This window comes from Pinus tabuliformis, chromosome 6, assembly GCF_031772625.1.
Source record: "Pinus tabuliformis cultivar Carrire ecotype Pingquan chromosome 6, CPIR1, whole genome shotgun sequence".
Classification (NCBI taxonomy): Eukaryota; Viridiplantae; Streptophyta; class Pinopsida; order Pinales; family Pinaceae; genus Pinus; species Pinus tabuliformis.
Genome location: NC_142292.1, coordinates 93,910,626 through 93,926,965, shown reverse-complemented (window position 1 = coordinate 93,926,965; position 16,340 = coordinate 93,910,626). Strand labels below are relative to the sequence as shown.

Sequence of the window (16,340 nt, the reverse complement as noted above, 5' to 3'; positions counted from 1 at the left end):
ATTGATTGGAGGGAGGATTTATTTATATTCCCTCCCTCTCCCTCCCCCCCTTTCCTCCCTTCCCTCCCCCAAAACCGGTGACCTTTTTCTATTTTCCAACGCAAATTTTTTTTTCATGCGCATGAATTTTTTCACCGACCGGGAGCGTTTTTTATAGCCCGGGAGCAGTCAAGCGATCACTCCCCGACCGCTCCCAGGCTATAAAAAACGCTCCTGGAGCGACGAGAGCAATCACTCCCTAATTCGCTTTGGCAATTGACAGGGAGCGGGAATTTTTTTGCCCGCTCCAGAGTCGCTCCCGCCTAGAGCGCGGATTGGGAGCGGGATCGAGGGGGTGCTCCCCCGCAACACTGGAAAATAGAGAGAAGAACTAAAGCAAGAGTGACATTTAACAAAAAGTATTATGAACTGGAATGAACTAAATGTTAACTTTTAGGGTTCCTCTGAAATTGTCTACACAATTGTAACGAACAAAGTTCACCTACTCTGAGGAATGCTTTGATACAAATGTAACGAACAAAGTTTGTATACTCAACGGAGTAATCTTCATAATACTTCTAAGAGGTAAACAACCATTGTTGATCTATCCTGATGATGAGCCACGGTGGAAGGCTCGAAACGTCGATTCAATCAAATCATGGATGCGAGAACTTCGGAAGAAAACAACACACAAAGCACTGATTGCAGACGCCTCAAAACATCAATATATATTGAATATTATAAATAATTGATATGAGATGATTATAAAAGAGGGTGAGGGCCAGCTTATAATACCTAGGCAGGTGCCCCTTCAAAAGTAGACATGCCCTTAGAACATGTCCCTTCGATATTAACTATTAGTTAGTTTAATCATTAATTATGATTATTATTGTTTACATTATTTTATTATTTTCTATAAATTATATTCATAACATTGCCTTCCTCTTCAGAAAGCTTTGTCCTCAAAGCTTACTGATGAAAGGGCTTGATCTCTTTCCTGTTTCGAACATCTTCTCGTCTCAGAAATTTCATCTTCGTTGACACAAGACGATATGATCCTGTTGGAAATATTGAGAGGGGGGGGAATCAGTGTTTTTTTTATTTCAATTGTGATTATTACCAGTTTAATTCTTCACAACTTAAATAGAGAAATGTAAAAGTATAATTTTATTGAATAAAATAATAAAGACAATATAAATGTGTTCCAAGCTCCAACATGGTTTTGATGGGGCTCCGACCTCTAGGGCTTCAACCCTATCTTATCAAGGCACCAACCTTGGATTTAGGAGCACCAACTCCTAGGACAACAATCCTTCCAATTCTGAGGCATCAACCCCAAGGGCTCTGACCCTATCTTTCAAGATGAATCAGGTAAAAAGATTGTCCTCCCACTCTGTCTTCAGCTTCCTTCTTAGCTCGGCGTTCGTCTTCTACATCACCTTCTGTGTCAGCGAGACCTTCGGCTTTATCTTCTTTTGCTAGACCTTTCGGCTTCATCTTCTTCTGTTGGACCTTTCAGCTTCCTGTTTCTTCCACTGAACCTTTTGGCTTCTTGTTTCTTCTGCTGAACCTTTCGGCCTCCTTCTTTCAAATGTTCCTTCGGCTTCCTCTATCTCTGCAAGTTCACAAGTTGTGAACTTCTTCATGTTCTATTTGTGTGCCAAAGGTAGATACTCAGAACTGAAGCGTTTTAACTCATTTTTATACGAGTTTCACCAATGACCACAGGACGCGTCTATTGGTGTCCGACTTGTATATTAAAAATATATATCGGAGAGTCTTTTATCCATAGACTTGATTATTCACGGAAATCCATATAAGAGCTGTTATACCCACATGGAGGTCCCACAGGCCACGTCATTACGTTTAATCGCAATCGCAACTTCATGAAAAATCGGAGTGATTCCGTTAATCACACAAATGAACGCTGGTCCCACCTAAATGCACAAGACCGGACCCCAAATAAAATTAAACCCGTGCCCATAAACTTCTCGGGTCCACTTAGTCCCAAGTCTTATTGGATTAATTCTCCACCGTTGATCTCATCACTTAATCCGACAGTTGTTGATCCACCCAATCAACAAACCCAATCGTCGATCCTCCACCGTTTGATCAAGGTGCGCTGGATCCAACGATATCGGCCGGGGAACTTGCATGACACTTAACCGCCTTTACGGAGCCAATAAGGATTATAAATACTTGATCTATAAAATTTCAGGTCTGTTTTTAGATTTAAGTCCGATCACTTTATGACCCGATATCCATTGGATATACGAGGTCATCAAATCTACAACCAGCGAGTCTTCAACTAGCACACGGATTAAAAACAGAGATCGACGGCTAGGATTTGAAGATGAGATCAATGTAAGTGTTGACTGTGACGTAAGCATTTGAACATCCGTACACTCCTATAACTCTATTTATGCTCCTCCGCTGTTTTCTTCCTTTCGGTTCTTCTTGGGCATATATTACATGTGATACTTCCGATATGACTCCTCCGATGTTTTCTTCTTTACTTCTCCGTTATTGTTGTTTTCTCTTTGTTCTTTCGATAACTCTTACCCTTGGGCATATGTGACAACCTGCTTCTCTTGCTCTGATGACTTGCTTCTTTGATGGCTTTCGATAAACTCTTCATCTTACTCTGTCTTCATGCTCCTGTTGCTTCACGGATCTATTGCTTCTATTTTGTTTGTATATATATCAAACTTTCATCACTATGGGGAAACCCTAGGCAATCATGTAACAACAACAATAAAGTTGACAAAGATTTGATGGCCAAAGGCCAGGATCAGAGAACGTGGCTTTGATACCAACGTAACGAACAAAGTTTGTATATGCAGCGGAATACACAGAATATCTGGTAAATGTAAGTATTCATCGTAGGATAAGTAACATATATTATATAAGAATTGTTGAATGTTCAGAGATATATGCTTGCTCCAAATGAGGCCCGCTTATATACCTAGGTAGGTGCCTCTTCATGGAAAGTCATGTCCCATTAGACATGTCTCTTCAGTACTAATTACTAATTAATGTTCACTAATTAATCATTAATATATTTACATTCTTTCTATATAAAGTATATTCATAACAACTAGAGGCAACAGTGAATGCTCTAATTATATTTATCGAACCAAATAAAAAATTAGAAACATAATATGAATAATATAATTCAAAAGGCCATAAGGCCTCATATCTAAACAAGGCCACAACCTGTCCATGTAGAGTATAGCTGGAAATAATCAACTATATAAAAATACAGTATTTAAACGTTTTGTAATTGAATGTTTGGGAGGATGGAGTTGGCACTAGGTGTAATCCTTTGAGTTTTAGTTTTTTATCAGCACATTACATAAGCATATATGTCCTTGGCACAGTGGAGAGAGTATTCAGATAATCTTCCATAGCAATGAAAGCTTATGTTCCAAAGAAAATATGCAATCAAAACATGTTAAAGCTGATCACATTATCAATGTAGGTTTTTCAAAACAGAGGTATCTAATAGAGCTGAATGAGGCACAAAAACAAGAAATAATAATCATACCTCATCTTTGGAAGCATCTTCATCATCTCCATTCTCAATATCTTCTGTGTGACCAAACTTTTCCCTCAGCCACTCTTTAGCTGAAGTAACAAGAGTGTAAATCATTGCCATACCTAGATTCTCCATTGCCTGTGACATTATATCATAGAGCACAGACCTGTCAAGACTCAATACAAACGTTAAATGCTATAGAAATAAACTTTTAGAGGAGAAACAAATTAAATATTTTCATAAGCCCAAGAATACTGTACACTCAAAAATACACATTAGATAGCATGACAAGAACAAATGACCACGCACTTAAGAACATACAAACTTAAACCACAGGCAAAAGATCTTTTAAGTCCTTCTCAGACATAGAACAGTGGCAATAAATGTTCATCATTCCTTGTTGTCTAACATAAAGCATATTCCACAAACAAACAAAATACCACTTCCAATGGAGAAAATTCACTCCTACTCCTAGGGGAAGTTACTGCACTGAATCTTACTTAGCAATACAGTTTGCAGCTAGATCAGGAAATTTTAGAAAAGACATTATACCTCTTGAAGTTTGAATCATAACAGATATGCTTGCCTTCCCTGTTTACATATGGAGGGGAAATGCCACTTTTGTTGGAAATGTATGAAAATATAAGACATTTTCTTCAATGCATTAATTAGATATAATACTCATTTCCTTTTCTAAAAATAAAACAAAAGCAAAAGCTTCCTCCTTTTCAGCAATCTTACACAAGGATGCACCCTCAAAACCAGTGTTTTAAAAAACGGCTGGCTCGGAACCGACTCGGCCGAGTTGGTCCGAGCCAGCCTTGGATTTTGTGACCCGGCCATTGAACCGGTTCAGCCAGCCGGGTTAATACCGAGCCGGCCGAGTTGTTACACAACTCGGCCAGCTCGGTATTAACCCAGCCGGCTCGGCTGAGTCCTTATCAACTCAGCCAGGTTACGTATAGCGGCTAGTGAACCCAAAAAAAAGGCTTTTTTTTTATTTTTGGGGATTGCTTGGGCTTCCCTGTCTGACTCTGATCCCTAGTATTGATATGCTATTCATGGTAATGTTAAATTATTAAAGTAAAAGGATGAAAATGAAGAATAAGGAGAATGTCACTATTAAATTTTTAACATTATCATGAAATGACTCGGGATGTTTGAGAGTGGTTCCGGCCTCATTGGATTTCATATGGAGAATATAGAATTTTAGATTTCATTCAAAATCCAGCAGACTTATCAGTTTTTAAGGATTTCAGGATTGGGGGAATGTTTCCATTTAATTTTGTCATGTATTAGGGTATGGAACTCGTATTTAATCAAGAGCACCAATCTCTCTATGCACCTTGATGTTAGTGACATTGGTTGTTGAACTCCTCCGAGATTCTCTCCCAGACTAGGAGCTTCTGAAAATGTCGCTCCCGCTCCCAAGTAACACTAAGCCAGATGACGTTAGCAACTCTAGCAGTAGCCAGTAGTACTGGTCACGGACTTTTGTTGTAGAGGCCATTTCTAGCCTCCTTGGTTGTGTTTTTGTTTTGATCTCTATATCATCATCGTGTATGTATTGGACAGCGCACTGGGTGCCATTTTGATATAATGGATATATTCATGAGCCTACTTTGATCATATGTTGTCTTCTATCTATATTCTAATGCTGTGTGTTTGGAAACATGAATGAAAATCTTTAAAATTATGTGTTTTTATAAAAAATAAATATTTAATGTATTTTTTACAACGACCGAGTCATTGAAATCAAGTTGGCCGAGTCGATACCGAGTTGGAGTCGGAGTCAGAGTTGACCCTCGACCGAGTCGGAGTCGGAGTCGGAGTTTTAAAACATTGCTCAAAACAGTAGGATGCCCCATGAAACACTTAGCAATCTCCCCCAAATTGTGAAATACACAATAAAACCAAGGTTGTTGGGAGTGGGGAGGAAGGACGGGAAGCGCATTTGAAAAAGCTTTCAGGAGCGGATTATTTCAGAAACGTTTTTTATATAATACATACTTAGATACATATATATTCCAAAATGGCATGGCGAATGCCAAATCAGTGGCAGAAAACATGAAAACATAGATTCAACCACTAGATTTATGATTATCCTTCAAGCATCAACAATTTATTAAATATATAACATAAATCATCTAGTAGTTATTGATATGCTTGGCAATTACTGAGAAGGCAGGTGAAACAGTGATTGTATTTTTCCAGTCATTTAGCTCAACTTTATTTCTTTTTTCTATTATCTTCTTATGCAACTAATGACTTATGTATATGTTCAATTATTAATGGTTTCTTTTGCAGTTACCAGAGAGAGACATTTACATATTTACTTATTCAGAATTCAAGAGCATTCACACAACATTCAACAAGCAACACATGAAGACACCAAATATAAGTGGAAACCATAAGGGAGAAAACCATGAATTTTTGGCAGAAAGTAATGTGACAGAAAGCTCCTACTCCCCGTTTACATCAAATTTTTGTAGGCTCCAACCTACAGGAGGTTGCTACCTCAAGGAAGCTCCAACTCCCACAAATTTTTCTGCAGGCTACAACCCACAAGAGGCTCCTACCTCAACAGGCTACAACTTGTTCTTTATCAAGCTACAACTTGAAAGGAGACTGCAATCTCCCAATCACAATACAAAGTCAAGTTTTCTGGTTAACTGATATTAATTTTTGCTCTCAAGTCTGTTGTTCATCTTCTCTGCTTCTCTTCTTCAATTATGTTCCTCTTCTGCTACTTTTCTCTTCTTCTCCTCACCAGAATGTTGACCATGAACCCTCTCATATAAACTTCTTTTCACCAAAAGTTCATTTGTCATTCAACAATGTATATTTTATAAGCATTTGTTATTGATTGTTTGTAATATTGTATTCTATGCAAGAATACGAAATGAGGAGTTGTCTCTTGGTCTTCTAAGGTTGTTCACAATCTGCCTCTTCATTTTCAAATCTGAAATTCAGAATTTTGTAATATAAAATAGAGTTGAAATAATATAGGCTAACAACAATGATTGCAAAAGATAAATTTTGAAAACTTTTCAGATTTGTATTAACTACATTTTTCAGATTTGTACCAGCCTAGTGCAGATAAATGCGCCATTAAACAAAAACATATATATTTATTAATAACTTGATGATATTTTAACTAGGCTTCTCCACCCTGTATCGAACAACACGAGCATTCCGACACCTATCTGCATTTTCTCCCTGCAATCATATTTACCATACACCTTCCAACAATGCCCGTCCACTGTGTCTTCCGCCATACATCCATTGTGTCTTCCATCATAGAGACCCGACATTTTTTTAGTTTGAGAATTGTTCCCTCCATACATCACGTCCCTCCTTTATCTCGTACGGGCTCAATCGATTTCAATACACCATTTTACATTAGTCATAGTTACATTATAAATTAAATTAACATATTTTAATTAATTAAAATTATTCAATTAGGTAAATTATTTAATTATTATTAATATTATTATTATTATTATTATTAAAAAAGGGGGGAATTCTATATATTTCAAATAAGAGTTATAGAGATTTTAATAAAAAGAATTCTAAAGCGAGTACTTTACAAAAGATAGAAGGAAGTTTTTAATAATAAAAGGAAAGGGGTTATTTAAATAAAGTTATTAAAAAGAGTTACCCAAAAAAAAAGGTTGAAGAATTAATAAAAGTTAAGGGGGTTACCTTTAAACCCTAAGCTTAGCGACAAACACAAAAGAAAGTTCATCACTGAAGAAAGATAGAGTGTAATTTGAAGATGAATAGAGAAACTATGGATTCCATACATAACTCTACATTTTGGACCAAATGTCCATTTTGTGGAGCAGAAGATCAGTATTTATCGATTTTTAAAAATCGCACAATACCTTGTCCCAAATGTCAAAGATTGTTTACTTTAGAAGAATATCAAGATAGTGCCCAGACACAAATTAAAAAATTAAAAGAAGAAATCGCAAAACTTCAAAAAAAGAATGAAGCATCAGAAAAGAAATATAAAGATCTCCAAGATCGGTTTCATGAAAAATCAACAAAAAGCAATGAAGAAATTTGGCATCTAAGGAACCACAATGAGAAACTTCTTGCACAAGTCAAAAAGTGTAAAACTAAGAAGCACAAGTTAAAATAAGAAAAAGAAAGTTTTGACAAAAAATTCAACGAAAGTATATCAAAGAAAGAAGAGGAAAACTTCATATAACGACCACTAGTCGTATACCTAGCGGAAATATTTAAAGATATCCATCATATGATGGTAATTGTAAATTGTCTATTGTATAAAAGAATTGATAGAGGATGAGTACAAATGGGAATGAGGGTCCTGTATATATAGCCAGGTAAGTACCCTTTCACGAACAGGCATGTCTTGTAGACACATGCCTCTTTGTTTAACTAATTATTATTTAATTACCTATTATTATGATTATTATTTATTATCTATTTTTATTTATTTTTACATAATTTATGTTCATAACATATTACTACTCCTATGCCAAAACCTGAATCGTCGCATTCAATTACAAATGGTTTTGAGAAGTCTGGAGTTGCCAATACAGGCGCATTAGACATAACTTCGCTCAAGTCTTCAAAACACTTTTCTGCTTCATCATTCCATCAAAATGAGTTCTTCTTTAGAAGGTTTGATAGGGGTGCAGTTATATGGGCGTAGTTTTTAATAAATCTTTGATAATACCCGGTCAACCCTAAGAATCCTCTTAGCTTGGAGATATTAACTGGTTTGGGCCATTCCCTTATAGCCTTGATCTTGTTAGGATCTACTTTAACTCCTTCCTTGGATATTATATGTTTGAGATATTCTACTTCTTCCTTCCCAAAAGTGCATTTTGACTTCTTGGCATAGAACTAATGCTCTTCCAACACAATAAGAACTTTCTCAAAATGTTATAGGTGCTCCTTCCAAGTTTTACTGTAAATTAAAATGTCATCAAAGAACACTAACACAAACTTCCTTAGATATGGACGGAATAGCTCGTTCATAGTAGCTTGGAATGTTGTCGGTGCATTGGTTAAACCAAAAGGCATTACTTTAAACTCGTAATGACCTTCATGTGTTCGGAATGCATTTTTTGCTACATCTTCCAATCTTATTCTGATTTGATAATATCCTGACCTTAGGTCCAATTTTGAGAAGTATTTAGCACCATGTAGTTCATCCAACATTTCATCGATAAAAGGAATTGGAAACTTGTTTTTAATTGTTATTTTGTTTATTCCTCGACAATCGACGCATAATCTGAACGATCCATCTTTCTTTCGAACTAATACAACTGGAGCATCTTACAAACTTTTACTTTTTGAGATGATGCAACACTTTAAAAGATATTGGATTAATCTCTCAATTTCAGTTTTTTGATGATGTGGATATCGATATGGTTTGATGTTAATGGGATTTGATCCTACTTTGACTTCTATTGTAAGCTCGATATCTCTTTTAGGCAGCATCTTCATTGGAAGGTCTTGGAATACTTTTTCGTGCTTTTGAAGTAGCTCTTGGACTTCTGGCGCTTCTTCGTTGATTAGATTCGAAGTTAACATTTCTAATTGATGACACTGTACTACATAGGATGGCGCTCCCTTCCGAATCATTTTCATCATCTAGGATGATGATACAATTTGGTTCTCAGGGGGTTGGAACCCATATAATTTGTATTTCTGCCCTTCCCATTTAAATTTTATAAATTGCTTTTGATGGTTGGTAGAGTAAGTACCGAGGGTTTGTAGCCATTGGATACCTAAGACCACATCCACTCCTTCTAATGGTACCGTGTAGAACGGAGATTCTAAATTAAAGTCTTGAATCTACAATTTGACTTTATGGCAATTCCCTACCTTTTCAATTTTCTTATTGTCAACTACCACAACCTGCATGTTGGGCATGGGAAATGAGAAAATGTTGAGTCTTTTCGCCATGGTTGGGTCCAAAAAATTGTGGGTGTTACCGGTATCGATCAGAACCATTACATTGTTCTTCTTGATATGTCCTTTTAATTTTAATGTCTGGGGTTGTGATATACCTATCATAGCCGATAATGATACTTGCGGAATGCTCTCGTCATCTAGTTCTAGAGAGAATTCTAGGGAATCTTCGATTTCTTCTACGTCTGATTCATCACTGTCTGAATCATTAGTTGCTTCGCATTTATACAAGTTTTTGGTCTTTTTTCCTTTAGCACACCTATGTTTAAGGTCCCATTTTTCGCCACAATGTTTGCACTTGCCCTCTTTCATCCTTTCTGTTTCCACGTTAGTTTTTTCTCCTTCATGAAGATGTGGTGGAACATATTTTGAGTTATCCGTGTTCGCAGCCTGGGAAAATCTTCGTCTTGAATATACTCTTTCAACCTTCGACCACTGCATTTTTTCGTGCTTCTTTTCAGCAGCTTTTGCCTTTTGTCTGGCTACCTCTATAGACGTGATGTCATGAAGCTCAAGTTCAACCTGAATATAGGGTTTCAGTCTCGTGATGTATGACTGAATTAGACGAGTTTCTAATAACCCAGGTACGAGTATGGCCAAAGTTTCCCATTCTTGAGTGTATTCGTCCACATCTCCTTTTTGTTGCAATCTGGTGAGTGTTGAGAAGAACTCTTCTTCCTTGACAACTTGGAACCTTTTAAAGAACGCATTTTTGAATTTACTCCCATTGATAGCAAGTGTCATCTTTTTCCACCACATATACCAATTATATGCTTCGCCTTCCATTTTCATGGAAGCATGTCTGATCTTTTCGTCATCATTGTCAATACTGTAAATCTTGAAATATTCTTCTGCTTTATTGAACCAAGCAACGTTGCATTTTTCGTTACCATCAAATTTGGATAGCTCAAGTTTTGCTCTTTGTTGATATGTTGTTATCGGCGGAGCGAAGAAGGGATATTGATTTGAAAATGACATATTGGTGTATGGATTCCAAAGATACCTATTTTGATAATTCGTGTTACTATTTCCTTAATTAGGTGTGGAAGATGTCTTGGAGACTCAGGCTTCTCACGTGAGTCTAACGAGTTTGACAAATCTGGAGAATTGAGATGTTGAGTAGCTTCATTATTCTAGGGTATTTGATCGGGTGTAATCTTCATAGTGTTACAAATGCAAGTCAACATCACCATCGCTTGATCAACCTTAACTGAAAGGTATGCCTGCTCCTTTTTAATTTCATTCTTGTTCTCCTCAAGCTAACTCTCTATTCTCTTCGTTGTGTCTTGGAGCACTTTGATTTTTTCACCATGTCCGTCACCTTAGCCTCAAGATCTATCATTTTTTATTGAAATCGGCCATCGACATTGCTGCAGCCATTGATCTAGTATGCGGCGGAGTATACTTATCCAAGGTAACCCTTTTTTTTGTTTTTTTGTTAAATTGACCTAATTCTTTTTTAATATTAAATTTAATTATTATTATTATTATTATTATTATTACTTAAATTAAATTAATTATATAATACAGTTATAATATATAACTAAATTATAACTTTTATACTTTATACCAAAAATAAAATCGAATTCGAACAGTGCGTGCCACGATCACAGTTTGGACAGAGACCAAAAATCAAATTGGAACAAGTGTGTACCACGATTCTGATTTGAACGGCAATGGAATTAGCTCTGTCGGGTTCGAGTAGAAACAGTGGACAGTTACGATGATGGTAGTAGATGGCTAATGGAACAGCAGACAGTGGTGATCGTGGACGCAACCAACGGAAGGAAAATGTTGTCGGAAACAGGGGATGACAGGTTGAGTGCGGTGGTCGAAGGAACAGGGACACGACAGCAGGGCGTTGGATGGAAGAGATGCGGAAGGGCGGGTGACGGGGAGATGGTGGTGAAATACCAAGGTAACAGGGAACGAAGACAACGATGGCTGGAGCAAGAGGGAACCAAGGAGCGATCGGCTCTGATACCAAATGGTGCAGATAAATGCAGCATTAAACAGAAACCTATATATTTTATTAATAACATGATGATTTACAGTGAAAGAGACACTGGCTTAAATACAACCCTAGGTAAATGGGCATGATCTTTGATCATGCCCTTTTTCCTAATTAACTAATAGTTACAGATTATTATTTTTTACATAACACAGCCACATGTTAATGCCTTTAAGGATTCATGTTTAATAAAATCATATACATTTTTCCAGCTTATGTTTGAAGATATCATGTGTCATTTTTTATCATCAAGATAACCAATCAACATATTTAACAATGATCAGCTCAACATAGTTAACAATGATCAGCCTTTGCACCAATGTTTTAAAACTCCGACTCCGACTCCGACTCGGCCGAGGGTCGACTCCGACTCGGCCGGCTCGATTTCAATGACTCGGTCATTGTAAAAAATACATTAAATATTTACTTTTATAAAAACACATAATTTTAAAGATTTCCATTCATGTTTCCAAACACACAGCGTTAGAATATAGATAGAAGACAACATATGATGAAAGTAGGCTCATGAATATATCCATTATATCAAAATGGCACCCAGTGCACTGTCCAATACATACACGATGTTGATATAGAGATCAAAACAAAAACACATAACCAAGGAGGCTATAAATGGCCTCTACAACAAAAGTCTGTGACCAGTACCACTGGCAACTGTTAGAGTTTCCAACATCATTTTGCTCAGTGTTACTTGGGAGCGGGAGCGAAAGTGGGGAGCGAGAGCAAAAACAGGAGTGGGAGTGACATTTTCAGAAGCTCCTGGTCACTAACATCAAGGTACATAGAGGGATTGGTGCTCTTGATTAAATACGAGTTCCATACCCTAATACATGACAAAATTCAATGGGAACATTGCAATCCTCCAATCCTGAAAAACTGATAAGTCTGCTGGATTTTGAATGAAATCTAAAATTCTAGTTTCTCCATATGAAATCCAATGAGGCCGGAACCACTCTCAAACATTCTGAGTCATTTCATGGTAATGTTAAAAATTTAAGTAAAAGGATGAAAATGAAGATTAAGGAGAATGTCACTTTTACTTTAAGAATTTAACATTACCATGAAATTTGAATAGCATATTAATACTAGGAGAGGGGAATGGACCCCAAATAGCACTTAACCAATTTAGAAAACACCTTGGAGTCCCCAACAATCAGCTAAATGTTAAAAATTAAAAAAAAAAATTAGAAAAATCCCTGTTTTTTTGGGTGACTGGCCAGATTTAATGACTCGGCCTAGTAGATGTGGAAACGGCCGAGTTGGCCGAGTCAGCCATGACTCGGCTGAGTCATTGAATGACTCGGCCGAGTCATGGCTGACTCGGCCTCCCGAACCGTTTCCTCCACCGAGTCATATTTTTGGGCAATGAAACGGATCAACTCGGCCGTTTCCGTTTCGAATCGGCCGAATTTTAAAACTATGCTTTGCACTTCACATCACTTATCAACCTTTGCACTTCAAGCAATCTTGCAACAATGGCAGTGTAGCAATCAACATAAATCAACCTTAACACAATCAACAACAATTAGCTTAATGACATCAAGCATCCTTAACATGACCATTTGACATCAATGCCAACATTACCAACATTCTCCCCCTTTGGCATTGATGACAACACAACGACCCTTCTCTAGTTTGTCCTGGAAAGAAAGAAAAAATATCCATTCCATATTTTTGAATACCTCCCCCTTTGACATCAATGACAAGGGGTCTGGAAATTTAAGACTGAATATTCCAACAACAAAAAATTGTTCCACGTTGTAGATTTTTTATATCTATCAATTGGAACTAAAAATTCATGACTAGACATTAATAGAATAGTTTGGAAAGCAGCATTTTCAATAATGATGCCCAGTGTCAAAAAAAATAACTTTCCCTTCCTAGGAATGCCAGTTTTCATCTGTCCCAAATGAGATAGAGCTTTTTGGATTCCACTTAATTCAGAACACGTATGAATAGATGGTACATAGGAATGTTAATATTGCAAGTGTCACTTGAAAAAAATTGTCCAACTGTCTGATTCATCTATTACCAATGAATTTATAGCAAAAATGGTTCTTCTGATTTTATTAAATCTTTCCTCTGATACCAATCTCCTTGTACAATTTTGATCAACCATCAACAAATACTTTCAAGTAAGGTAGCATCATTGTTGGCACCTTGAACTCAGCAATAAGCATAATGCATGCCTTTAGTTCTAGAGAATGTTGCAGGCCAATTATTATTATTTTTTTCATATACAAGCTTGAGCCATGTATTCCTTATTTTAGGAGTTAGGGCACAAAACCCTAATAATAAAAAAACAATGAACGGTTGAAATAGTAACATTGACATATGTATCCATTACAATAGTAACGCTGACAATTTAACACTGCATATGCACTGCTCTCAATATAATGCACTCACAAATACAATACCATAAGATATAACACGCTACTCACAACACCATATCTCACTGCTCACAAAAGTAGGTTTTAAGAAAAAATTGAATTCTTCATCAAGATTAAAAATTCGATGGTGGAAATTAAAAGATCATCAAGTTATTTTCGACGGTTGAGATTATTTTGATGAGGATCAAGCCGATTTTTTGGCGCCATTGCCTGGGATCATTTTATTCTCGGCGTTTCAATGACATTCATCTTCTCATTTCTCATCATTTTTTCATCTTTCTCATCTCTCATTTGAGCTGGCAGATTCAATATTTTTTGGCATCATTTGGATCTTTTCATCACCTTTTGTCATATCAGCAACTACTCTTCAGTTCGTTTCTTGTTTGGGTGGCGACTCCATTTCTTTTATTTTTTCCCAAACAAGAAGCCTCTCATATCAGCTTGTTTGTTGCTTTTTGGATCCTAGAATTAGATTCATTGTTCAAGTGGCGACTCCACTTATTTCATCTCTTGATTTTCTTGAGCAGATATCTCTTTCTATCATCCATTTGGTCCCTTGTTATTCATCATGGATTATTCGTTTAAACCATGTCATTTTACTAATGATCTCCATGATTTTCCGGAAGTGACCATTTCTAAATTACCTTTGTTCTCAAGTGGTGATTCAGTCGCTGTTAAAAAGCATCTAAGCTTGTTTACTCGTATAATGATCATATATTGTAGACCCCCTCAGTATAATCATGAAGATGTCAAAATGCGTCTTTTTGTCCTTTCTTTAGAGGGTGATGCTTTGAATTGGTTTAATAATTGTCCTGAAGATTCTTTCACTTCTTTACAAGACATTGTCGATGCTTTTAAAGATAGATATGGTGATCCAGATAGCTCGCCTTGTGCCCCTAAAATTGTGCAACAGAATGAAAGTAATCTTATAAAAGGTCCAGCTATCAATGAAAGATTCCAAGACAATTCTTCATATCAGAATGTGCCATCCACCTGTACCATTGCAGATCAAATCCATGATAGTGGAAAAACAGGGACAAATGACAATGAAAAGGAAGATCAAAAGCAAATTATACAAGAACTAATGTTGCTGGTAAAAAATATGGAGATAAATCAAACAAATTACGCCAATGATGTGAGAACTTTATGCACCCACCTGGAAAAATGTAATAGGGAGACGGAGATCATGCAAAATCAACATGCTAAGGAAATTGAGGCCATGAAGACTAATCATGACACAGAAATTAGTTTTATGCAAAGCGAGTTATCAGGCTTAGAGGAAAATATGATGACCATGAAAGCTAATCATGATAGGGAAATTAATTCTATGCAAAACAAGTTATTAACTATGGATGAAGAAATGACTATCATGACGTTCGATCATAATAATCAGTTGGCTACCATGCAAGCAAATCATAAGGAAGAGATAAACTCTATGCAGCATTGCTTGATGACCATAAAGGAAAAGAACGATAAAGTAATAAAAGATATGGAAGAAGACCATGCCAGGGAAATCAGTGCTATGAAGGTTGAACACTCTAGTCAGATAGATGCCATTAAAATACAGGTTCAGAAATTTCAACAATGGTCAGAGGATGAAAGAAACCAGGGAACGTCAATAGATCAGGAGCCTCCTTATCTGTTACAGCAAGCTCCATCATATTATGAGGTCCTTTGTTCCATTGAAAAGTGGATAATTGAAGGTGACCTGGATAAAAGGGAAATTAATAATCAGATACAGAATGAAGAAAGACATGTCACGCATATCTTACATACTTCATCTGAAAGCTTTGAAGCAAAAAGTTCCATGTCATCAGTAATACAGCCTGCCACGAAGAAAAGGCGCAAGAAAAAGAAAATGAGAAAAAGATTTGATGCATCAGACGGCCGCAAGCAGCTTGATTTTCGGATAGGAAAATGTCCTACCGTATGCAGAATTGGACATGGCACATCTACCAAGCAGCCGACAGATTTTCCTGAAAGCAGGCAAATGCTCAGTATACACTATATTGAACACATCTGATGCCATGGGGCATCGTCTGTATTTCTAACCCTACTCCTTGCTTTTTCAACATTTTCATTTCTGTTTTAGGATTAGATTTACTTTTCATGTTACTAGATAGTTAATAAATGAAGAGCTTATATCTTTCCTGTGCTTAACGTTATATGATGATTTTTGGATGGACGCTACTTATGTTTTGTTGTGTGTTGCATGGATGCAGATTCTGGATTCTCACATTCCTACAGTGCAGCAGCGTGTCCCCAAGTAGAGCCAAATGTTGACCACTACGTGTTAACTACCCATAGCAGTACACTCCCTTTTTTCGCAAAAGGGATAGCACCTAATCAACATGTCTGTGCCATTTGACAGTCATCGTCGACCTGATCATGTTATGTTGTAAACCCAGTTGCATGTGTAAATTGTAAATAATCTTAGCAGATCTGAGTCATA

At 36.7% G+C, this 16,340-nt stretch overlaps 1 protein-coding gene across 2 annotated transcripts in view; it reads right to left on the bottom strand.

The window, feature by feature from the left end:
* The window catches only part of LOC149257413 (Ubiquitin-conjugating enzyme family protein), a 310,163-nt gene that overhangs the window by 123,899 nt on the left and 169,924 nt on the right, over positions 1-16,340 (bottom strand). For both annotated transcript variants that reach the window (XM_089414286.1, XM_089414281.1), the window contains exon 7: positions 3,527-3,655. In XM_089414286.1, coding sequence (XP_089270412.1) covers positions 3,527-3,655 — 129 coding nt within the window. The remainder of the gene's footprint in view (positions 1-3,526; positions 3,656-16,340) is intronic.